General features: G+C 39.7%; 1 protein-coding gene across 1 annotated transcript in view; it reads left to right on the forward strand.

The window, feature by feature from the left end:
• Window positions 1-26,338, forward strand: part of OFCC1 (orofacial cleft 1 candidate 1) — a 122,420-nt gene that overhangs the window by 54,182 nt on the left and 41,900 nt on the right. The window contains exons 8-9 of the mRNA XM_010573312.1: window positions 4,611-4,874; window positions 19,425-19,513. Coding sequence (XP_010571614.1) covers window positions 4,611-4,874; window positions 19,425-19,513 — 353 coding nt within the window. The remainder of the gene's footprint in view (window positions 1-4,610; window positions 4,875-19,424; window positions 19,514-26,338) is intronic.

The following is a 26,338-nucleotide window of genomic DNA, read 5'->3' on the forward strand; positions in this document are numbered from 1 at the left end:
CCCAAGAATGCCCTTCCTTCTGCCTGTATGCTGGCCTTGCACGTAAACAGGGAGGGCTTCAAATCTGGTTGTGAAAGCTCCACCTTATTTTGGCAATAACAGCCTCGTCTCCAGCACTATTCATTTTACACAGTGAAGTAATTTTTTAGTTGTTAATGAAATAGTTTGTTGGGAACTGCTTCTGATTTAAAAGGTTTTCGACCCACGTTTTACAACAGTGAGGTTCATTTTCTGTGGTTTTCATAATCAGAAACGATGAGGGATAAGATGAATATTAATTTATATGGTGTTTTGCAAGACTCTTCTGTATAATAAGTAAACATTGAATTACCTTTGCATATTCTAATTCACTTTAATCCATTTGAGTTGTACATGTTTAGTGGTCAAATTTTTGTTATGTGAATTAAGTAATGTAACTTTTGTCCTTTTTTTTCTAAACTGAAAGCATTTGAAGGTGCAGAGCAGAGATGCAAGGGTTTATTTCTTCTCTGACAAGCTTAAAGCCCAAGAGTAAGTCAGACAAAACCACCCAAATCCTCACACTGGATCTGTTTATTGAAATATTCAAATAGAATTCATTCTCTCTCTAGAGTAAATGATTTCTTTGCTGAAATTATGGTGGCATATGGGGAAGTAAGATATATTACAATAAAACTGATATAAAACAGTTGAATTCAGAAATAGTGGCAAGAGATAATTTTAGTTCACTATGATTTAATTCAATTAAATGCAACACTGTTAACTGCAGACTAAGAAGAATTATTCGTGCCTGTGCAGGCACACACAAGCATTATTTATTCTCTGCTGCATCTCTCTTTACAAAAGAAATTGCAAGTAAAAAGTGGGTTCTGGATGCTTTCAGAGCACTGTAAAAGGCTGTATACCTCCCAGACCTCAATGGAAATCTTACCTGAGCAAGGAGAAACAGTGAGTTAAGGTGTTAGAGAGTAGACCCATTAAACCACAGGAAGCCGTATTTACGTAGTATGCTCTCTTTGAACATCAAGTGTTGGTGCAGGCTTGCAGACTAACTTACCAACTAGTGCCTCAAAAGAGGTTGCCACCAGCAGGGAAAATATAAGTACTGATTTTTTTTTTCTTTTTTTCTCTCTCTCTTTAGAAACAAAACAGTCCATCAAAACAAACTGGTCAGTTTGAGCTGCCTGTGCCTTGCCCATCGCAGACACTGCCCCGAGTCTTTTGTGAGAGCGAGCAATTACTGATTCCCCTCCTCTTCTAACCACCTGAGCTCTTCCCTGCCCTGTACCTGAGCGCGACAGCCCAAACCCCACAGAGGCACGCAGGCGCTCAAGGACCATGGATTTCAGTTAGAGCTACGTGCCTAAATGCCTTTGTGCATCTATGCCTACGGGTCGCGCTGGCTGCGCCCCAAATCCCTGCTCTCAGGCTTGCCGCCTAGGAGGAGGCTAATGAAGGGCAGGTGGCACAACACCGAGCTCCCTCCCAGGGCTGTCTGACCCTGCGGCTGTGGGACAGCGAGCTGTGACGGAGATGCGTGTTCACTGTGGTGATGGGAATAGGTTTAGCGTGGGGCTGTTGAGGGGACCTGCCTTCTTTTTGAAACTCTCCTGCTTCAGCCTGACTGTCCCCTCCTAAACAGCAGTTCTCCTGTATAAATCATGCTCCTGGCAGCTGTCAGGATGGAAATGAAAGCCCACGGGCACCTGCGTGAATGCTTGGCACACCGGCTTAGAGTAACAGGCAGAGACCTGGCCAGGATTTTTGTATGGATCCAACAGAAAGAAATTTCTTACTTGGTAGGTATGTTTTATTTGACCGTGTATGCTAAGATGTGTGACACTGTCCTACCTGGGTCAGACACCCAGTGTTCATGCGTGAGGACTCCCAGAATGAATCTTACAGCCTCAGGCTTTGTAGCACACAGGTGTGTGACAAAAATCCTTATTTTTCTTATTATGTGTTTCATCATTATATGTTTGGATCACGGCATGGCTTAGTATCCAGCTCCCATAACTGTAAGCAAAGGGATGCCTCCAGTCCCAAAGAGTGAGTTTTCAATCTAGGTCCAGGATGGGAGCTTATAGCAGATGAAGAATAACTGTGAGCCGGAAACTAAGAAATGTATTTTTAACAGTCACAATTACCCTTATACTAGCTGCTTGACCAGTGTCTGTTAAGTAGGCAGGCTGGCAGAATAGAGTGTACTGTGAAGTTATTCTAAAGAAAAGGCTAAGGCTGGGAAACAAGGGAGAAACCAAAAGGGATGTTGTGATACGGCAGTGATTTCAGCTGCTTATGCTTTGGGATTGTTCCATAATGCAGGTAATTGTCTTTGATCATAGCCTTGTAACCACCACCTTTAATTTGTAGCACAGAGGTTACTATCTAGCACCCAGCTAGCCAAATGAAATGTATGGCTTGATTAAGGATCTCTTTTGTCAGTAATTTGTGCCTAATGTTTTTAGCTTTCCCACGGGCTGTTATAGAAAATGGTAAATCTGGTTTAAATGAAACCTGATACTGTTAATGGTTTAATAGCAGCTGCCACAGGGTTATGGCATTTTTCAACAGATGCTTCTGTTTCATTTTAAGCCTACACTAAGTCTTAGAATATATTTACATAATTAATATAAAGTACACCTACATAATAATGACAATATTTATAGTTTTAAAAGATTTCCTTAAATGACTTCCTCTCTCTTGCCGTTATCTAATCACAATATATAACTTGGAACAGGAAGGCATATTATTAAAATAATAATTTATATTCACCTCTTCAAAACAATTACAGAATGCAGCACAACTATGAACATGTATCATCTCCTAACATAGCCGTTACTGGTATGGGTAAATCCCTTAGCTGCTTCAGAAAAAGAGAGAGAAAAAGCTTGCATGTACGTGAGTTGTGCTTATTATCTTGCTTGCTGTTCAATCAGGAGTATAAAAAAGTGATGCTTGTATTTAAAAAATATCAGTCAAGAAAGAGCTGCATTGAGGTGTGTACTTATGTGTAGAAATATTTGAAGCAGTAAAGATTTGTGGCTGGTTATCAGCTGCAGAATGTCATCTGATTGAGGAAATCCCTATTAATTTGAAAAGACTGGCATTTTAGGCTTTTAATAGTGGGTGATCAGTTTGGATGGATGTCTTCTATTCGGAGGTCTTATTCTGAGTATCAAAAAGTACTGAGGGTATATCCTACAGGACACTGAGAGTTAAAAGATACCCTTGAATATTGTGGCCTTCTACAAGTACATGCCAATTCACAGGGAGGAGAGGAGGAGAAAAGGCTCCTCTTTCTCTACCTTGGCTGGAAGGCAAGGTAAGGTTGAACCAGGAGTTTCTGCAAGGCAAATGTACCAAGGTATTTCCTTCTATGACCTTTGAGGACTGAAGTGGGAACAATAAAAGGTGGAAAACATTCAAATAACAGAACAATGTCTCTATTAGAGAAGCATCTAAGATAGTTTATTTAAGAGATAAGGCAGTCCCAGCTCTCTATAATCCAGGAGAATGTGTAGGAGCAGTGGAGAAGATGACGTTTTGCTGTGTGAGAGGTGTAGCTGATGTATTGGTTCCCCTTGTCCCCAGGTGACTATTCTTCAAAGCTGTTAGCCAGCGTATGATGGTAGTCGCCTTCCATGTTCTAGTTTTTGTATGGTTTTTGTTTTATTTGCCCTTTTGAATGTATTAGAGCTGTTCAACAGGACCTGGGTCAATCTCCACATTTATTAAAGAAAACAGTTAAAATAGTGGCATAGCACCAGATTTCTTTTTCTGTCTGTCCTGCTTCCTTCTCTACGCTCTTCTCCATGACCTTGCATTGCTTCGCACAGCAAACCTTACAGAGGGATTTACATAAATTCATTACTTCAGGGTGTTTCTTCACCCCTGATTTTCAAGTCTTTGCTATGGGGACACAAATGCTTCATGGCCCTAAGGCATTGGTAACCCTCTTCCACAACTCTAAGCTGCTCAGAAGAATATCTCTAGCTGTCTTATGAAAAGTCTAAATAGCATTTGCCAGTCTTTGGTATGCTGAGAGTTTACTACCTCAAAATCCTTTGTGACCCTACCCTGAGGTTCGCATACTTTGCAAGAAGAGTTTCTCTGCTTTAATTTGAAGGGGAAGCTTATTCTGTACCAATATCATTCCCAGAACTGGGTGGAGAAGAGTTTATGACTCAGTGAGGAGCAAGCCTGCAAGTGTTCTCACTGGGTATTTGGATGAACTCTCCAAAGCTGCTGCAAGAACCACCCAGTGGTGGATCTCAATAAGCCCTCGTAGGGACACCTCAGATTCCCAAGCTGGTTTGTTACTCTGTCTTAAGTTTTCTAGTGGTAATGTTTTTCCACCACTGGTAAAAAAAAAGACAGAAAATGATCACTTTCAGAAAGCCAAGGGAAAAAAAGAAATCACAAAATTAGCATGAAAAAGCCCACAGCATTTTCTGTCGGAGTGGAAAATTGTTCAAATACATGAACTGGTGGAAAGAGTTGTTAATTGTTTTAGTGTGCAAAATTGGCTCAAAGGTATGAAGTTTGTAGAGCTTTATATGATAAAAGAAAGCTGGTTCCCTTGTGATGTTTTTGTAACCAATAAATCTTCTCTTTTCCTCCTTTGCTAGGTTCTACCACCTAGAAAAGCTGTGAAGCCAGGCATGGTGGTCCTCTTTGAACTCTTCCTTCTTCGTGGGGCCCGTACCTGGATCGATCGAGAAGTGGGATGGGGAGCTTTTCCCTTGTGTGACAACAATTTTAATGCTTTGGAAGGAAAATTTAAATGTCCCTTCCTCAGAGGCCATTATGACTCCAAAGTTGATCGATTCAAAAAAATTGAAAATTTTATTTCTCAAGACTTGGATCATTGGTTATGCAATCTCTACTTTCAGGTTTGTATTTTAAAAAATTAGGCCTGTTGGTTTAGTCACTGTTCCTCAGAACAGATTCCACTTTCCTTCTATCAGCCTTAAAAACAATACCATCTTTCCAAAAAGCAGTTTACCAACATACCCAGTAGGCATATAAAGAAAATTAAAATCACGTGCATCCTCAATTTTATGTAAAATTAGTGGGATTTTTTTACAGCCAAATTTTAGGATTATTTCAAATATCAAAATATTGTTTGGGGTGCTGAGTAACTGGATCAAAAAACTGGATCAGAAGTTGAAATTCTGAGTTTGAGCCTGCCACCAGTACATGTTAGTTTTCTCCACAGTTTTAGTGAATCTCAGAGGTGCCTTCACATGGCTACAAAATAAATCAGTGTTGTTTATGATACTGTTGCATTTGTATGTTTGGGACCCCCAGCTAGCGAGCAAGACTCTGCTGTGGTAGGAACATTACTTTTGAATAGGTTTTGGACATAATTCAGAAATGACATTTTTTGTATGTCTTTGGTGAAAATGGGCCTGAATTAAGAACTCCTCTTCAGTCAAAGCTTTGTTTCTGGACTTGCAAATTATGGGTGTTACTGTAACTGAGATACACTCCCTTATTCAGAGTCTTAACAAGACCTCAAACTTATACCTCTTTTATAGTCAGGTCTGGCTCAGGAAAAAACACTTACCAAAAGAGATGAATTTTGAAAGCACCTTAATTTTAACATGTGAGTTTACTTAATAGAAATTGTAGTTATTAATTTTCTTGCAGTGATGGTTTTCAGGCAATTTTGGGGGGGTCTACCAAGAATAAAAGAAAGTGAAAATAACTTCAGAATCATGTAGAGATATAAGAATTTATATCAAAAATATACCAAAGATACGCTAGGAAAGAGAGTGTGAGAAACAACATTAGTAGAGCTATGGTAAAAAAATAACAGAAAAGTCAAAATTGGTTGAAATGGCAGGGGGGATGGGGACCGGGACCCCAAAGCTGCAAAATTAGTCTTTCAACTCGATGTATAAGCTGGGGTGATTTAATGATCCAAGGAATCTGTATTTTCCCCGATGATTCTGAATTTGGATTGTGAGTCACTGCCATTTACTGGGATGTCTGCTTTAGTCTGTAAGCATGGAGAAGATGCACATGGGAAAATGACATGAGAGAAAACTGTAGTAAATGGAATACAGAGAAACAAGAACTCCCAAAATCCACATAACAGCATCTTGGACTTCTAGGGTTCACAAATAGTGTACAAACAAGTATGTTTTGGCTTTGTGAAATACTGAACTGCTTATGTTCTTTTTTTTTTTTTTTTTAATAGATAATTAAACTACCACAGGATTCAGATAAGCAAAATAAGCGTGATATGCACCTTCATCTCCCACCTGAGCTTCACATGTATTCAAGCATTGCTGAAAAGAATGGTGTGTCGGAGAAGCTTGAACAATCTGGACCACAAGGTGATGGATTCAAACTTTCATGTTTATATTCAGGCTTTCATTGGAGCAACCCATAGTTTCATTTCAATGTTGGCTAGTCATTATTGTTCTTCTTAAGCTAGATTTTCCTCACTCAGATATTGGTCCAACATGTGTTATGGCAGGAATACTGTGATTCTCTTTATTAATATTGCTTAACTTTGTTTTCAGCTATGAGCAATTTAAACTAGCCTCATTGCTGAGGATGAAACTTTCCATGCTGGCCTCTGCTCGAGGCTGAAAAATGCTTGGAAAGTTGCAGCAATAACAGTTCAGCTGCTTATGACACCAAGCTTACAGGAAAAAATAAAAAGGAAAATATACTTTTTTGTCTGATTATTTCTGGAAGAACTCTAGCACCTCCCTGGGCTAGAACAGGGGCTTCAAATTTGGCAGGGAGATAGTTCTGGCATCAGAGGCATGCCTTATGCTACTCCTATGAAATTCCATTAAGATTCAATCAAGTGGTAACCCATAGGAAAGACAAATTATAATTTGCTTATGCACAGCAGACCTCCCCAGAAGCTTTTGTAAAAAAATAACCGAATGTTACTTTTAGACTGAGCATCCTCGCTGGCTTCTGTGAGTCTCCTGATGTAGCTACATTGAAGACATAATTGACCGTATTGTAATGGACTCGGAAATTGCTCCTCTTCTGTTAGAAATTCAAGAACGAGGAGAATGGCAGGACACTGCCACTGGTTTTTCTTTTTCAGCATGTGGGATCTGACTGCCACGGACTAAAAGAATTCTTTTTTGGTATGCAGACATTCCTATATTCCCTCTTGTTTGATGCACTGAAGGATGCAGCCAACCCACAGGTGGTAGTGTCTGTGTGAATATTATGTGCAGATCTGAAACAGAGATTTAGTTCTTCAGGACAGACATTCCTCTGGCATTTGAGAACAGTAGCAGTGATGCACAGTAGAAGACATGGGAGGTGAAAGAGGAGGATATTGGAAGGAAAGAAAGAAAAACCAGATAAGCAATAATCATTTAGTGTGGCAAATGGGCAGCTCAGGTTGGAAATGTAACATGGAAAGAGGCCAGCAGAAGTATTTTTTCAGACAGTGAGTGATGGTTTAGGAGATAAAGAAAATAAGGTTTGCCCTGTGACACTTTTAGACTAAGCAGCAACTGCACTGTGATCAAAAGGCTTTTATATTACCACCCTGATACCAGAAGCACAGAGGTGTAAACATACATTGTACTGAGGAGTAAGGTCCTTTTTGTTGCCATAGATCTTCTGCATTTCTGCTAAGGTGCTTCTAAATGCAGCACAAACCCATGAATAGCAGATCCAAGAGGTGGAGTTGTAGCCAGTTTTTCTCTACAGTGAAGAGTTATGGACACAAGCTCTTAATAAATCAAACTTGTCCTTACTATTGTTTGGTCCTACTATCAGTCTTCACATGTATGCGGACACACATATACAGGCTGCAACTAAATAGGTCACGCTTCTGGAAACACATGGAAAAAACTCATGATACTCGGTTTGAGAAGTTCAGAAAGATGTATTTATAAGAACTGAGAAAGATCATTAGTGTATGTCCTATTTTGTGTGCAGACCTCTGAAATATGCTGATAAGCTGATCATGGAAGATCTGCAATTTCTATGCCAAACAGATTTGCACTAAAAAAATTTCTAAGAGTAATTTTTTATATTGTTTATATTTATTTATTTTTCTTGGAGCCTTCTTTAAAGATATTATTAGCTGCTAATATCCCCCATGGGTTTGTTTTTTAATGTATCTATGCAGTGCTACAGTATGCTGTTTCTGCTGGTGATATGTTGCTAAGAGATTTAATAATGGGTAAACAAACACAACATGTGGTAATCCATTTCAAATTAAAAGTTTATTAAACGCTAGCTTGATGACTTTCTGGCTATTTACAATTAAAGGAGCAAACCTTAGGGAACTGGAGATCACGTGGTGAAAATCACGACTTCAACATTTCCAACAGAAAAATGTGTTTATGATCTGTGGCAAGCTGTCGCACATTGATATGCTCTATAAATACTATATAATATCTGTTAAACCACCAAAAGCGGGGCAGGGGGTGGTGGTGGGGGAAAGCTCTGTTAAAGGGACATTAAGGTTGAGACACAAACCAGAGAAAGCAAGCACAGTCTAAATGAAGACTGGTGCTCTGTAACTCACTCTACTGCAGTAGTCTAAATAGTGAGTGATCTTACATATCGATACCATATGTGGTGCTGCAACATATAAGCAAAATAAAGCAGGTTAGGAGATGGTGTTTTAACCTTCACTTCAAATTTGTCTTGGTTTTAGAAGTTTAAGACAGAACCTTCATATTATTTCCATTAACTCCGGGCTACGTTATTCTTTTAAACCACAGCTCTGTGTATGGCTCTTCCCTGCTGCACAGGATCTCTCTTCCAGAGTACAATGCAGGGGAATGCAACCTAATACCTCCCATTCTATCTCCTTTGTAGGTCACAGATGCGTGTTATCAGATCTAGTGTTTCTCAGTCCAAACCGTATCTTCTCTCCAATCTTTTGAAGTGGTATTCCATGAGAGGTTCATGGAAGAAGACAGCTTCTGCTTTCATGACCATGATCTTTTGCTTTTTTAAAGAAAACCTCTGTTGTTGATCTGTTGCTCCAGTAAGGGATCAAGAGGCCCTGTCAATAAGTAAATGATAATTTCTCCATGGAATTCATTAGCCGTAGTTGTGCGGAAGGTGGTAACAACTCTAATAGGTGTAGCATAGGTAGGAAAATTTGATGCAACTACCAGAAATGTTGCTTTGATAAGCTTGGATCTAAGTAACCCAGTCTTCTAAATGCATGAAAACTTCAGAAATGTGAATCTCCACATAAAACACTAAATACACAAATTCTTCAAGAGAGTACTCTTTCTCACTGTGAAATCCACACTAAGATCCCCTTTGACTTTAATGTCCATAGAAAAGTGGATTTGCATGTGCAAAATAGCAGTGTAACTCAGCCTTTTTTCAAAGTGGCAGCTCTTTCATCCTCAGAAAAGTAGCTGGACAGCACTCATATTTGTTCTCCAGTTCAAACACTTTTAGGTCAGACTCAGGCTCATTTGGGAAGTGTTACTCTGCACTTGTTGAGAACATTCTTCCAAATGCTTGCTCTTGTGTCTGTGCTGTTGCTCTGACTTGACATGCAAACACCTATTTGTGCCCATCAGAAATGGTGATCAAATAAACTGGGCAAGTAGAAAAACAGGGATAATTTTATCCTCTGTAGTTTGTAGAACCAATGGAAAAAACTTTTTCATTCTAGTGACTTACTTGCACCTCTAATATTGGCCAGTTTGAAGTCCTGAAGTCATGGTCAGCACTGTTCTAGCGTATAATGATGTGCACTCAAGACCTAAAAAGGGTGCTTACAAGGGAGAAGGTGGAAGAGTGGCTGAGGAGGATTAAGATACTGAAACAATAATTTTTTTTTTAGTGGCAAGTGGTGTGCAGTTTTTGGTCAAATTACAGCAGAAATCACTACCTGTACCTAAATAGTCATGACCAATTGTACATCTTCTTAAGCAGAAGTTAGCCCAAGCACTACAGTGTGAAATCAAGACAAGAGTTTTGCTTAGCCTGGCTGTGTTGGAGGAGAGGTGTTATGAGCCTAGATTTTCAAGGAAAGTGTTTGAAGGTAGCCAGGCTAGTTTGGTCCCAGAAGCAGGATGATCTTGCTGTAGTAGAGCTGTGACACAAGCTATATTAACCTGGGTGCAGTGTTTTATTAGCATGACTACACTGCTCCCAGTATCTGGGCTAGCAGAGATGTTTGTTGCTACTGCTTTGCCAGGTAGATTTGTCACATAGAAAGAGTCCCACTACCTCAACTCTCTTTGGACTAAATGCCTACACACAGGTTTTCTATGTGTCTGTAACATTTCCTTTCCAGAAAATTTGCTTGTCCCTCATTGCCCCCTGCTCTACTATACTTTGGGGGTGTAAAGAAAAAAGCAACTCACCAGTGTGAGTGTGGTTTTAAGAACACCTATTTTCCTACGATGAACAAATAGCTCATTTTTTTCCTAAACTTTCTTTTTCCTTCCCCCTACAAGGTTTACTGTCTAACAGCAACACACGTGGCTCATGTGCCCTATGCATCAACCAAAAGCAAAGTTAGAGCAGCTGAAATTTTTTCAGTTCCCAAACTATGAGCTTATAATGGAAATAAATATTATACAGAAGGATCATTTTCAGGTATACAATTTATCTGGTTACTGTACAATTTAGACTATTTTTCGGTCTGTCTTCCTTCTGTCTGCCAGCCGTGCTGTTAAAAATAAGGTTGGTTTGTACCACTTGGCTTCAGCAGTGCTTGAAACTCATTGGAGCTGTAAAGCTTTAAACAGTTGCACAGGTCTTTAATTGTAAATTAGTTTTGACAGGACTGCTAGGCAGAGGCCTGGCCCATCCCGTCGTGATGCTAGCCGACAACCCCTTACTGCTCCTGGAGCAAGGAAACATGTGGAAGGAATTGTTCTTTTACATTTCACAGCTTGTCATTTCCTCTGCAGGGCAACCTCTGACCTCCCTGAAAGATCCTGACACCCATAAGGGAAGTATTCCCACTGTTGTAAAGGAAGTGGAAAAGCAGTTTAATGCCGTGAAAGGAGGAGAAGCGTGTGTGTCAGAAGAAGCTGGGAAGAAAAGAGAAGAGCTTAAAATGCTTCCAGCAGGTTAGGACTTTTATTGCGTTATTTAATTTACTGAAAGTTTGCAAATAGATCTACTTGGCATGTATGTAAATACCCCCACCTCCCTTCCCCCTCACCCGGTGATATCAGCTCGTCATTATTTCACTAGGCAAAGGAAGCGATGGAAGAGTTTAAATCAATTTTGAGGGATCAAAAGCAGTTTAGGCGAAAAGGTACAGAAGTGGTGGGCTCCCCCGCCTCAAAAGTATTTGTAGGCCAAATGTGTTAGTAATTACAAGGTGTGTGTGGAGTGCACTGACAACATTAGATTACGGCTGGTGTTTCCATGACATTTTTACATCCTTTCATTTTATTTGGTCATTTATATCCATGGATCACAACATGTTGCTGTTAGGTGCTTGGGAAGTATTTTTTTCTTCTTGCAACATGTTAATAGCAATATCCTTTGTTAATTGTGCTGAGCTATATTACGTAAGAGTGCTTGTCTGTATTAACATCAGGTAGCATTTGCTTCTGGGATGTGGGGTTTCTTTTAAAGGCAAAGCCTTGCAAGTTGCAATGTTGGGGTTTTTTTGTTTGTTTGTTTGTTTGTTTAAAAATCTTAGGTAAAACGTACGTGTCTGAGAATTGAGTAACACAACCCCTAGGTCCTGTCCTAACCTCAGATACCACCATGATAGCCTGAGGCAGATTTACCACGGGACAGGGATCTGAAGGTACCGAGGTTATAGACAGCCATCCCCACTTAATAACCTGGGTAGTGAATTGTGCTCTCTGTCCCACGATAGGAAAATGGCTGTGCAGGCACAGAAGCCGCTGCTGCCCACGCTCCCCTTTGTGCTCGCCCCCGTGCACGTGCCTCGGGTGCCAGCCAGCACTCCTGGTCAGACGTTTTGGGTGAATAGACAGATTGAGTAGCTGAGGCAGCGCAGAGGGCATCAGGAGCTGACCTGAGATCTACAGGTGTACCCATTGCTCGTGACTCTCCCACCCACCACAAACAAGGCGAGGGTCAGCTTTCATTGTAGGAAAGGGCGATTCTCACTCCCTTGGCCACTGTGTAGAGAGCTGAAAGTGCAAGTGAAAATAAATTAATCCCTCCTTTTGAAGGGAAAGAGTCATTGTCCTTCTGTACCAGGAGGCTATAATAGGTCACGCTGAGACATTGAACTGAAAAATATTAGGTAAGAGATAGCTGCCTGAGGTCTGATACCTCTTATTTGTGTAAACAGTAGCTTGTAGTCATCTTCAAGTCTGTAGGCTCCCTGAAATTGTGCTGTAAAATTTTGAATGCTGATTTCAAGCCAGCTGACATGTCAGCTTTCCTTTTACAGCAACCCATGAAATGTAGTTCAAAAACCATTTCTTTGGAGTTGTCTTTCTCTGTTGACTGCCCAAGAAGGCTAGGACTATTTTTGATACTATTATAGGTATGTCTGTTGAATATATTGTGTTAAGTGCTGTCGTGATTTAATCCCAGCCAGCAACTAAGCACCACGCAGCTGCTCACTCACTCCCACCCCCCTGCCCCAGTGGGATGGGGGAGAAAATCAGGAAAAGAAGTAAAACTCATGGGTTGAGATAAGAATGGTTTAATAGAACAGAAAAGAAGAAACTAATAATGATAATGATAACACTAATAAAATGACTACAGCAATAATAAAAGGATTGGAATGTACAAATGATGCGCAGTGTAATTGCTCACCACCCGCCAAGCAACACCCAGTTAGTCCCCGAGCGGCGATCCCCCGCCCCAAATCCCCCCAGTTTATACACTAGGTGTGGCATCCCATGGTCTGGAATACCCCGTTGGCCAGTTTGGGTCAGGTGCCCTGGCTGTGTCCTGTGCCAACTTCTTGTGCCCCTCCAGCCTTCTCACTGGCTGGGCAGGAGAAGCTGAAAAATCCTCAACTTTAGTCTAAACACTACTGAGCAACAACTGAAAACATCAGTGTTATCAACATTCTTTGCATACTGAACTCAAAACATAGCACTGTACCAGCTACTAGGAAGGCAATTAACTCTATCCCAGTTGAAACCAGGACAAGTGGGCACAAATAGAGGTAGGAGCTAGTGTGGCATTGCTTAGTCAGGATTCATAAATGCTGATTATTGACGTTGATCATCACAGATGCATAAGTAGAATACAGAGCTGGTGTCAATTTTTGTTAAATGGTGTTGGTGACAAAAGGTTAAGCATGTTGCAGAAAAAAAGTAATAAAAATTTCCGATCTTTCAAGGGTTCTCAGTACACCTCCTAATAAGACCAACACTTCATTAACATGTCCTTTCTAGACGTTGGTCCTTCCAAGAATGTAATCAAAGCCCTAGCTTAGAAATTTGTTTCCAACTTTTACATTAGTGGAATCTACTTTGAAGTTCATTTAATTCATTTTCCCAACATTAGTTGTGAAAAGCAGGCTTAGAACACTCACAGTATTTAAAACATGAGCAACCTGCATGAACAAAAGTTGTTTCAAATAACACTTAATGGTATTTGACATTAACTTTTGGCTGCTTTTTAGATTTCTTGCCGACTTCTTTTTCTTGTCAAAATTTGGGTGTTTCCGCCTTTTAGAATGTATGTCTCAAACCCCAATTATTAGTTATGCAGGTAGACAACTATTCCTTCTCCCCTCTTCCCCCTACCCCCATCACTAATGCTTACCTAGGACTAAAACTACCATGTTGAAATTTTATTCAAATTACTTATATGGAGTTTGGCAGAGATCCAATGCCAAACAAAGCATTTCAGAGCCCACGTTTTCAGTTCAAGAGGGTCTCTTACAAATACCCTGAAACAATGCAGTTACAGAAGTGGCCTGATTTTGAAAGGTACTGAATTATGACAACTTTTATCAAAGCAAGGTTGGATTCAAAGGGCATTGTTTTGCATCATCAGAGGATCTGACTCAGTATAGTCTAAGAGATAATACTATAATCTACTGAGGATTTTAAAAACAGATCTTGTATAATAGGGAGTCTACCTGGACTACAAGCAGACCTCCAAAAACATCCATGGATTTGAATTAGGTAAAAAATGTTTTTGCTTATCTTTATTCACAGGACAACAGAAGTTTTTCCTGATGAGCTCAATATCTGGTACTTGCTAAATCTACTATATGTTAATTTAATGCAAAAGTTTGGTTTCAAAAGGCAAGTCACTAAAGCACAGATTTTCTGTGATGGAACACTGCCACAGTAATGTAACCACTAAACTCAATATCTGCACTCAGAACTAGGGAAGGGAAAAAAGCTTCGTTTGGAAATCCCCAGATAATTTCTGCAGAACCACATATAAACTAGGATTTATACTGTAACTGATGTTTAATTTGGAGCTTCAACAGTGCCTGCATTTTCCTCCCCACCGATGCTCATCCCAGCAGGCAGCTGCTCCCCAGCCTTCCTCTCACATGAAGCCTGATTTCTTTTTTCAAAGCCCCCAGTTATGCACGTACCACAGTAAAAACCCTGGAAACACGTAAAATATTTCTTATAAATATTGTTAGTCAGCCTGTTACAAGCAGCTTGCGTTCTGCTCATTTTTGGGGTTTGACACCACTTCTGTTGTTTCTTCGACCCTCTGCTCTGCCACCTTTCTCTGGCACATCCAGGACAAATTTTTAGCCCCTGATTTTCAGACCTTCTGGCTCAGGAGGATTCTTTCGCTCAATGTCTGTCTTCTAAAATAAACTGAATATTGAAAATTAGATATTAAATATTGTTTGTATTTAAGATCTTCAATTCAAAACCCTCTCTGCATCTGTAGAAAAATGTTGGGAAGTGAATTCTGTCCTTTTGTGACATCAAAAAACATTTCTGTCTGAACAAAGCTTCAGAATAACACCTAAGCAAAGATGGCGTCTGGCTGGGGAGTTAATACACTAGCAGATAACACTCAGAAATTTATTCAGAACATATTAAGATGTCTCCTCCATGTGAAAATACCAAACAGAGAGACAGCTTCATTCTAATTTCATCATTACCTTTGTAGAGAAAATTTTTCATTTGTTAAAACATGCTTATGTAGGTGAGAAACGGTTCTGTTGAGAGGATTATACTTATGCTTACAGCTACTTCTGAAACAATTTCATGAAAACTAGTGAGCCTTCTTTGCCATATTTCTCATTATACTGCAATGAGATGGTTCTCCTGACATGTTGTTTGCTTCTACAGAACAGTTGTATGCAGATGCAAAAATAATTACCTACACCAAAAAACCCAAAGCTATTCTCATTGGTAATTCCTCAGGGGTGCCACTTTAAAGGGCTCAAAGTGGTGTTTTAAAATGAAGATTGCTTGCCTTTCATTTTTTCTACAGGTAGAGCATCAGAGGCAGAGCCTCAGCTGGTTAAACCTTCTCTTTTTCTGCTGGTCTTTTGCTCCTCTGAGCAGGACTGTGTAAAGGATTGAGTTGATTCTTGCAGATAGGATCAAATCCAGTTCCCACTTACAGTTGTGCAATCCGTGTAATGCAAACTCTTCTCTTATCCAACTCTTAACATGCTGTTTGATTTCCCACAGGCTGGGGTATTACTAGGGAGGGAATCCAGATAGGATTTTCATAATATTTTCTGTTTCCATGCTGTAATTTAACCAAGCTCGTGATTTCTTTGTCTGCTCTCCCACTCCTGGATGGCACCACTCTAAAATCCTTTCCTCCTAACTAAAAGAGAGGTTGCAGCCATCAGAAGGGAATGCGCTTCATTCTTCTCTACTTTGCCTCCATATAAGTCAGAAGTATTTCCCACCAAAGCAATGTAAAGTCATTTCCTAGATGTGCTGTCTCTTTTTGTCCCTATTTTAAGAAATCTTTAAAAATTTCTCTTCCCCCGACCCCCGAATACATCAAAATTTCACAGTATCAGCTCATCAGCCCTATACGCAGCATCTGAAAGTCCCACATCACGGAGAATCTGTTTCCCACCCCTCTCTAATCCCAGGTCACAAAGGGAGTATCTATAGCAGCATTTAGGGTTTTAGGGTACTTTTGAATCAAATGCCCTGTCCCAGTTGCTGCTCTCTGGTTTGCATTGCAGAGTGACCTTGGAGGCCAAGCACTGGACTTCTTTAGGGTGAAGCTAAGCAATGGGATGTGCTTTAGGTATGTGTATCAGGTATTAATGGGCCATCAGTTCCCAGGACCAGACTAGACCGAGTCTGGCATAAACTCGTCAACACACAGCGGGGTGCCCAGTGTCTAGTGGTGTCTTCCGAATCGTTGGTTTCATTCTACAGATCCACTCCTGTTGCACCACAGTACTTGGTACAGAAGACATAACTGAAGAGGACCATTTCCAGACCGAATGTAGAGGGTAAAAAAGGTTACGTTATACTCTACGAGGTTTAAGACACAGTAAGACTCCCTCCATTATTAAAGATCATGCTACTACTGTCAGTTAGTGCCCTAACAAGGCTGATGCAGAGAAAGGTCATGGAGTAGCACTAACATTTGAGTTTCCAACCTCTTTCCATCCTGTTTGAAAAATGTAGGCCCCAGCTGAATTCAGGGACTTGGTGCAGGTGACAGTTTCTTTGTATCCCGTACCAGGTGTGAGCTGTGTAGCATCTAAACCGTTTTGTTGGGACTTAGTATCACCAGGAAATAAGACTGCTCTTGGCATTGCCAAAGTCTGGAAACAAACTTCATCTCACCATACTTTCCCAAATCCAGGTGCTACTGTTATCATGCCCATTCCACAATGATGGTAAAAAATGCCACCCATTTTTTCCTATTTGTCTTATACAAATGTACAGCATTAAATCTATTCTGCTGGACTTCTTATTAATACCTAATCACAGATTTATAGCATTGGATTAAGAATTTTATTGTCTTTTCCAGGCTCTGGTGTAATCACATTTTCCTGCTCTTATGGATATGTTTGTTGACTTCCAAATAAACCTATTAACAGGGAGTTTACACCTGCCATTGTACCTTTATCATAGCTATGATACCTGTCTTTGATCATTCTTGGTGCTATTTTCTCCTCCTCAAATTGTTCATTTTTATCATGAATGGTATTATGTTCCCCTGTCAGGGAACAAAATGTATTTTGAGTCAATTTACTAAAATAGTCACTGCTAAGTGCTATATCTGGACAAAGTTGACACCTTTGACATTTTCTAAAATGGCAAAAATAACTGTATTTAAGGTATGATTTATGGGTACTGTATGTCAAAGGAATTTCTATGTTATTACAGTTTCTGATGCAGCCATCCCAAATCCTTCAATGAACAAATTGCTGATAGCGCAGCTAATTAATGCTTTATTAGTTTTCTGTGGTCAATTATAACAAGTTATAAAAAGTAAAATGCAATTTAGTAATAAAGAACTGTGTGATTCTTGTTTCTCAGAACTGCTTTGTTTTGTGCACGTGGAAGAAACAATTTCTACATAGCTCAGTTTTATAAGACATGTTTCCCCCCACTAACTAAGAGCAACTCCTATGATTAAAAAGTAGACTGGAGTCTTTAAATGTCTTTCTGATTGCTAGCCTCTATTAAAAACTTCTTAAAATAATAGATAGGTTTAATTCCTCAAGCCAAAGAAAAATTATATCATCTTAAGTATTTTCCATATTTATTATATTGATGAGACTTGGCTGCAGAGAAAAAAAAGGAAGCAAAATCTCTTGTATTGCAAGTTTTAAATGTACCAGGCTAAGGTTTACTTAATTAGAACCTCCAGGCAATAAAGGAGCCCTTTTTTAAATTCTGTGAATCTTAATATGCTAAATAATGCAAAGCTTCAACTCTTCAAGCATGAGACACACATCTGGCAGCTTAACATTTAAATTACAGAAAAAAAACCACTTCAGTAGTAATTTTCATGAAGAAAAGAATGGGAAATGTATTACAACTAAATTTAATTTCTTTTTAGATTTTTCATCCTGTCTAATTGCAAGCATTTGCCATCTTCTCCTTTATTTATTTATTTTCATACAGATTTTTTTCTGTACTTTTTATTGATCTTTAATTTGAGCAGCTTCTTACTGTTACAGCCATTGAAAAATTACACTGTGTTTTTACTTAGCAAAAATTGTTCAGAGAAATCTATGAGGAATTAAAGTAATGAGCTCAGTGGTATAGAAAGAAAAGAGCATTCAGAGCCTTACAAATAAAATATAAAAAGGGCATGTTATGATTAAATAACAAACTTGAGTCCCTTCTCCCTCCCATTTCTTAAATGTAGAATATTATTGTTTTCTTTATTCTTTTTATGGCACTATTTTTTTGGCCAAGGTAATTACTGCTTTATTCATTTGTCTCCAAAAACATTGTCAAAGACTTCATTATTTCAGCAAAGCTATTTGGAAAACCATTTCAGTGAGCCAAAATTTAAAAAAAAAAAAAACCCGAACAAAATTGAACAACAAAGAAAACCACAGTAACCATCTTTACAAAGGTATGTTTATATTTTAGTATGTGTTTAGGGGTTCATACATGTATCACATATATGGAATATGTGGAGACAATTTGAACTGTTTATACTGCATGTGTGCAGACATATGACATACCCAGCAGCTGTATTCTATGAATGCTCAGCATATATACACCTGTACATGTGTGTATATATAGAGAGAAAGAAATAAATAGAAAGATATCCGTAGGTATATACACAAACACACAGGCTCAAAGCTGTGACTGTGTATATGTGTACATTGTATATCCACAACTATAACACCCAAGAGTAAATCCTGCCTGTACTGTGATTTTAAGTATATTTGATTGTCTTTTACGGAGGGGAAGTGGAAGTAACTGGAAAAAAAAGAAGTGAAATAATCATTATGAATATTTTTGTGTTATCCTCCATGTGCTGCACATTAAGAAGTGTAATACAGAACTTTATTTCCATCGCACTACTGCTTCCTATGATGTGGGAGTACATTTTTATTCACTTCACAGGTTACTGCTTTCCAGGAGTTTGAGGGGCACACTACTTGAGTAAACACTGCTTAGAAAACATGAGTACTTTGCATCCCTGTGCCTCATTTTCAGTCCACAACCATGCCCGTACAAGAAAATGAACTTCCTTCTCTTTTCCGAAGAACACATCCTATGGTGTTTAAAATACCCTTCGCTGTCATTCTTCTTGTATCTGTTATTTCTTTATTTCTACTTTTTTCCCCTGTGTCCTATCTATACAATTGTACCAGCACCACAGTATCTGAAGTCTCTGCGTTTATCATCCTAACACTTCTGGAAGGTAGGAGAGAACTAACCACCTATTTGTAACTAGGTCGGAGGGGAAAAAGTGACCTGCCTGGAGTCACACGGGATCTTGGTGGGAGAGGGAACAAAACGCAGCTCCTTCCTTTCCAGAGCTTTGTCTTATGCACCAATATAAAAATGTGGTGTGTTTTTTTGTTTGTTTGTTGTTTTTTGGTTTTTTTTTGTTTTTTTTTTTTACAGAGGACGATTTTAAACAAGATTGCGGTGGCAGTGCAGACGAGCACTGTGACTCATTTTGGCCAAAGGAAGGCGAAGGAGGACATTGCAAGGTACTGGCCGTGGTCTGAACATCAACATCTGCCTTAAAGTGCACAGTGAAGCCACTGGAGCTTCTACCTGTGCCATTTAGGAAATGATTTGTCGGCTTGCTGCTTCTTGATGTTGTTGTTATTGTTTCTTCCATCTATCACTGTGAATTTTGTTATAGCTACCATAAGGCTTCACATGGCCAGGAGTGTTGCTGTCTCCTGCATAGATCTGTGGGGAGCTAATCTCTCCAGCAAAGGAATTTCAAAGGAGTGGTAGGAAAGACCATCCAGTAATCGGACAACAGCGGCTTGATCAAGGCTGCGCTGCAGGATGATATTATTTCAGTGATGTTTAAACACAAGATAGATTTCCTGATTTCCTTTGCATCTATAACCTTCAAGCTCCAATGCTCTTGTGCAGAAGACCCCTCCCATCAGATACTTTTAGTATCCTTATTTGTAGCATCTTGGTCAAGGACATAATTTGTGAACAAATTTTGTGTTGTCAGTATAAGTTACTATGAAATCACATCGGCATTATGACAACACTTTCTGGGTGAGATGCTGCTGCAACTTTCCAATTTAATGTAAATCCTGAGAACTAAGACACAAAGAAGACTCTGCATTCCTGAGGATTTCTTCTACCTGCATTATCTGTTCTAAATTAAATATTTTCTAATGAAGGATGCATTTTTACTCTGTAAGTATTGCTCTACTTCCATCCTTAGATTAGCATGGCTGCAGTGAACTACAACTGCAAACATGAATATTCAAATTAATCATTCTGGCATTTTGTCTCACCCTGTTCTAGATGTACTCTGAAACATTTTTAATGCTTTTAATTGCCCATGGAAAAAAGTCATCGCAGTACTCAGAGTACTCACAAATTTGTGTACTATGTGTTGATACCTGTACATGTACTGTGGCACAAATACTCAACAGCTGGGAATTACTATCGCAACTTTGACTTTAGTAGTGTGATGATCTACATATAAATATCTATGAGCAAAACCAGATTTGCCAACTGGAAATTCCCTCAATTTTAAATGACTAAGTTTTCAAATGTTTTATTTCATTAGGGACGTAAGGATAACGTGGAGAAACCAGAGTTATATATAAACATAACTGCAGACTGATGCATGCATGCGTGTGTGTGTAGCATTATATCTATAGGAAGACCGATTTAAGGACTGATGGAGTGGGTGTAATGGGCAAAGCAACCCAGCCCATGGGAGGGGCAGAGTGAAATTCATTTCCTACAATCCCATAATAGCACATTGCCTTTGAACGAAATGCCACGCTCTTATAGGAACGTCAGTTGTGGGTGGCTCTCAAAGCCACATTAAAGTGACCTGGTTTCAGAAAGGTGCGTAAGCCCATGGGTAATTCAGCACTGTCTAGTCCCTTTGGACTCAGTGAAATGACTCACAAGCTTACAGTTATTGACACGTTTAAATAGATTTCTGAACTGAGCCTCTTACGAGAATACTTCTGCACAAAAGAAATGTGAGCATGTGAAATCTCCTTTCAAAGGTTGTAAGAGCCCCTCTTTTTTTAATGGGATAAGTGAACCCTACTGTTTAGAGAGAGCCTTGTTTTAGCATGCTTATGATTTAGACGCTGGTCTGAATTATGTCATTTGGGCCTACTTGTATCTTTGGAACTGAAACCGTCTTCTAAAATAATTTTACCCAACAATCATATATTGGAAACAAATACAAACTAATGTAAAGAACAGACTGAAGGCAGAATACAGAAGTTCACGTAGTGGATTATTCTCCTCAGCTGTCCCTTTTCTATTTTTAAATTTTTTTTTTTTTTAATAACAAAAGCAAACAGGAAGACCTTTGGGTCTGACCTTATCTTTTTGGGTAATGTAGGATATATGAGCAAAGCCAATGGTGTTATTGCTTTGCCCACCATGTCCCCAAATTCATCTATGCTAAGGAGTTGCAAATAGTATCATCTGAGTGATAGGCATTAGTGACAACTTAGTTTTTATCGCAATGAGTGTGCACACTGTTGCATGTATTCAAGATATTAAACAGTGGCTATAAAGGACACAACACCTCCTAGTCAGTGACTTCTGAGAGAAGTAAAATATATCATGTGGCCATAATCCCATCCTCATGCAGGTGACTGAGCTTCTGCTTTTGTACTTCAGACAAGATCAAACAGTGTCAGAGAAATTCACTGATAATACTCTTTAAGATCCTTGGGATTTATGTCTTAAATAATGTTTTTATGTCTACTTTTCACAGGGATAGTTTCACGGAGACAATGTCAGTGCAGGCAAGGTACTTTGCACACGTTACCTATTCTGAAACCTTGACTTTTTCTAGGGAGTTAAGTTGGGCAATCTTGTGGCTAGGTGAAATGCAATGCTATCTGTAGCTCCCTGGTCTTAGTATTTGAAAACAGCTTTGAGCAAGCTACCCACTTCTACTCTGCCTTAACTATTCATGTTTACATAGGATCACTTTTTGACAATATATTCCGTTGCTTGTTGCAGCTTTTCCAATGACAGCTGAAAATACGATGATCGTATCATGTTTACTGATAACCATATTTAGCATTATTTAGGTATGGATATGAGCCTCTGTCTGTTATGTCCACAAGCCTTAAATTAAAATAAAAAATGTGGATGACATCTATGTAATCCAAGCTTTAGAATACAAATTTGCCTTTTAGAGAAAAATGGTTTACCAAGTTTAAAAAAAAATAATCTTTGTAGTTTTCATAATTAGCAAAGTATAGAGTGATGTCACTACATCTAATGCTAGTGCTGTGTTCCATAGAAACTCTGAGATTTGAGATCTACAGAGTAAACTTGGATGTTTTGTTCATTACAGATTTCATAAATGCAAAAGTCAAAAAGGACCTTAAATAATTTAGGTTATCTTCTAGTATAGGCTAGAAAATTTCAACCACTTGCTCCATAAAATTAGCATCAAGGGATGGAGAACCAAAATTTCCTTTTGTGGTTACCTCTAAACAGTATACATTCCACCTCCCCATCTAAAAGAAAAAACAAAAAGGGAGTCCTGTTTCTAGTTCAAACATAACAGGTTTGTTCTCTCTGGGCTTGCTCACTAAATGTTAACAAACCTGTTACAGAGTTTGGTATTGTGCCTAGGAAGGTATTAATAGATAGCTTCATGAAGTCACCTGCGGATGTCTGTTTGGTAAGTTATGACCTCATCGTGTCTCTTGGTGGCAGCGATGTCTGGCAATCTGTCTGGGGATGATAACGCCGAGCGTGCCAGGAACCTGCCAGTCTCCCCAGAGAGAGGCGATGCCAGTGCCGAATCGGGCACCGTGCATGCACAAATGTTATTCCAGAGATGAGCACAGATTAGGATTCTGTACTTTGTAGCTCAAGGAGTAGTTTAAATCGGCATAAACTGGCACCAGCACTGAAAGATGCAGTACTGTCCCTCTCCTCCCTTGTGCTGGCACCAGTGCAGGGTGGCCTGGATCAGAATGGGTCCAGCTGAGAGCTAACCCAGTTAATGAAAGGAAAAGAAAAGAAAGAGGCCAAACAGCATTAATTCCCTTCCCGGATCAGTTCCCTCCATATGTTTTACTATGTGGATGTCCAAATTTTTGTGCTGACGGAGTGCGGTGTGCAACACAGGAAAAAACAAGCGGGTAGAGGAAGGCTGGACAACTTCTTCTGGTGTCAGCAAGAGCTTATGCCTCCTTGAGAGGGTTTGTGAAACCACAGCCTTATAGGAACACAGATCGATTCACTGAACAATACTCTGTGTGCAGTTCTGGGCCCCGCAATTTAAGAAGGACGTGAAGGTCCTCGAATGCGCCCAGAGGAGGGCAACCAAGCTGGTGACGGGGCTGGAAGGCACGTCCTGTGAGGAGCGGCTGAGGACTTTGGGCTTGTCTAGTTTGGAGAGAAGGAGGCTGAGGGGCGACCTCCTTGCTCTCTGCAGCTTCCTGAGGAGGGGACGTGGAGAGGGAGGTGCTGAGCTCTTCTCCCTGGGGTCCAGTGGTGGGATGCGTGGGAATGGTTCAAATCTGTGTTGGGGAGGTTTAGACTGGGCATTAGGAAGCATTTCTTTACTGAGAGTGTGGTCAAACACTGGAACAGGCTTCCTGGAGAGGTGGTTGGTGCCCCAAGCCTGTCAGTGTTTAAGAGGCATTCGGACAATGCCCTGAACAACGTGCTTTAACTTCTGGTCAGCCCTGAAGTGGTCGGGCAGTTGGGCCAGATGATTGTTGTAGGTCCCCTCCAACTGAAATTTCTATTCTATTCTATAGCATCTTGAGCCAGCTTTTCCACTGCTCTTTTCCAGGTTTGTTACAGAGTGAGGAGCAAAACAGAGCTAGAAGTTCAAAATAGAGCAAAACTGGTAGCTCTTACTTTGCTAGCTATGCCCAGCTGATTACCTTACTATTCTAACTTGTTTTTTTCTTTCCATTTAAAGATCAGCTGGAATAACTCACCTGACCAATGTTATCAAGAAAAATCAGGTCCTGGGAACAACGCAAGCCCAGAAGAAGGGAAAGCATCTGCAGAGAGCAATTTTTACTTGGAGGAATTAGAGAAATATACTTTTTCTGTGTGGTAAGTAATCTCTAGCATCAAATAGTTTCACAACCCCAAAGTATGCCTTGTTATTCTTGTATTATAGAGGTATCTACATTCGGATGGATGTTGTTAGGCTGCAAAATCCAACACATAGGTTGACAATTACCTAAGCAATGTCAGTTTGTTCCCTTTGTGCCTGCGTGTTATGGTTATGACATCATATGCTATTTTTTCAGAGAGCTCATTTTTCTGTGTGTGTGCTGTTTATTTGTGTAAATATTAAGGATTTTATTTTCTGTTTTTTGGTCACTGTGGCCCCCGGCCTTACTTACAACATGCCAACCCTGCCTGGAATTCAGAATTACTGATTTCCTCATACTTTCCTTCCCAATAGAACTTTACAAGTAAAAGTTACTTTTTCTTCCCCAAATCATTGGGAAGTAAGGAAGGGGTGTTATTTCACCTTCACAGGTAGGGATATGAGGTAAGATATTTCTAGCACTTATAAGTAACCAAAGACTTGGATTTTCTTTGACTCCTTAGTATTATTTTTGATTGAAGTTGATTAGAAAAAATTTGGAAACGTTTTTTGTCTGAGAATTCAATTTTGACATCGCTGCATTGCTTTGAGAGCTGTGTCAGGGGAAGAAATGAAAGAGGATTTCTAACAAAATCTTTTCAGCATTTTAAGAGCAATACACTACCTTTGTTGGATGTTACTTTAAATATTATTACTTTTCTCTGTTATAAAATACACATATGGGGAATAACTTAAAATGAAAATATAAATGAAAGTGAAATTAAAAAGGCTGTATCAAAATGAAGTCTTTTCATTTACTTATAATTATTTTTTCTGGGATTTCATCTTCTAGGTAATTGCAAAAGTTGGACAGTTATTTGTAATTAGTAGAAAACAATGAAGACCCAATCCTTCACTAAATGGAATGATCTGAAAGTCTTTCACATAGCTCTGTATTGTGTTTTGAATGTTCGAAACCCAACTATAGTGTACATCTCTGGCACCAGTGGTCTTCTGCAAATCAGCCCCTAGAGTTTCAAATAAAGCATCCATAAAATGAGCATCAGAATAGGGTTGGACGTATGTGAAAATTTAGTTTTAAATTAGTTTCCTACCAAAACATTTGAAAGCAGGATTATCTAGTCAGGCAAGCCACCAAGCAGCCTTCAGTATCACTAGTCCTGTCGTTCCCTGCTCTCACTTGTCATATTCATTTGGTGCCTTTAATGTTTGGCAGAAAGTTAGGTACAGACTCTACAGACACAAAGTGCATTTTCACTATAGAAATCTGAACTCAGCTCTAGAGGTGGTCAGCCCTGAGTATTGCAGGAGGCAGCAATCAAGTGGAAAAATTTCACACAATCATATACTGTGGTTATTTTTGACAATTAAGGAGTCCCCCATCCTGGCCATAATTTAAGAATAGTTTTTACAGTAGCAGTGTTCATCCAAGTATCTTTGCTGGCTCTCACTTTACCTACTTCACTTTTCAAATTAAATTAACTAAATTATCATTAGCCCTTTCTATCTCAAGGTGCTTGCTTTCTGCGGTGGTGAACTTTGCTGTCTCTTTTCTGTGTCTTGCAGAGTGACAGTGATACAATGAACATTTAAAGTCAGCAGCGTTGATCCTTTATTCTTTTCAAAGTTCTTCAGCTTGACAGTGTTGGGAAAGGGTCCCAAGCCCACCCTTAGCACCGAAGCACTCCTGGAGCACATACTGGTTTCTGGTCGCTATCCCTGCAGCAGCCTGGCCCCAGGCTTTGAAGCCCGTGGCCGCTGCGGTTGCACAAGGTGCTCAGAGGATCAGAGGGAACAGGCGTTTGTCTAAGATGACATACACCTCGCTGTCTGATTTGGGGACCAAGAAAAAATTATGGTTCTTTCTTCCTTTTCCTTTTTTCGTCCTTTCTTAGGAAGCCCTCTTGACTTTGGAGCCCCATGCCTGTGGGGTCATTGGCTTCACTAGGGTTCCCTGGGGGGGCAGAGGTATGCCTGAGCACAGCAAGTTACAGGGCATGAACCGTATATTCCTGGTACGAAACAAAGGGTACAAGGCATGCTTCTTCGTGACTGTGCTGCCTGTCCTTCTGTGAAGACAGCTGAGGCTAGTATTTTATTATTTCAATATGCCATTCTATTTACTGTCTCTGTCATCCTGTTTGAAAGAAGGACCAGAGTGCTTGCTTTGTTTACTTATTTATTATATGAAAGTCCCATGAGGCTAGAACAAAACTGAATTTAGAGAACATGTCTTTGCTTTCTGCTTCACTTGTGGTAA

This window comes from Haliaeetus leucocephalus, unplaced genomic scaffold, assembly GCF_000737465.1.
Source record: "Haliaeetus leucocephalus isolate CR32 unplaced genomic scaffold, Haliaeetus_leucocephalus-4.0 Scaffold373, whole genome shotgun sequence".
In the NCBI taxonomy this organism is placed as follows: domain Eukaryota; kingdom Metazoa; phylum Chordata; class Aves; order Accipitriformes; family Accipitridae; genus Haliaeetus; species Haliaeetus leucocephalus.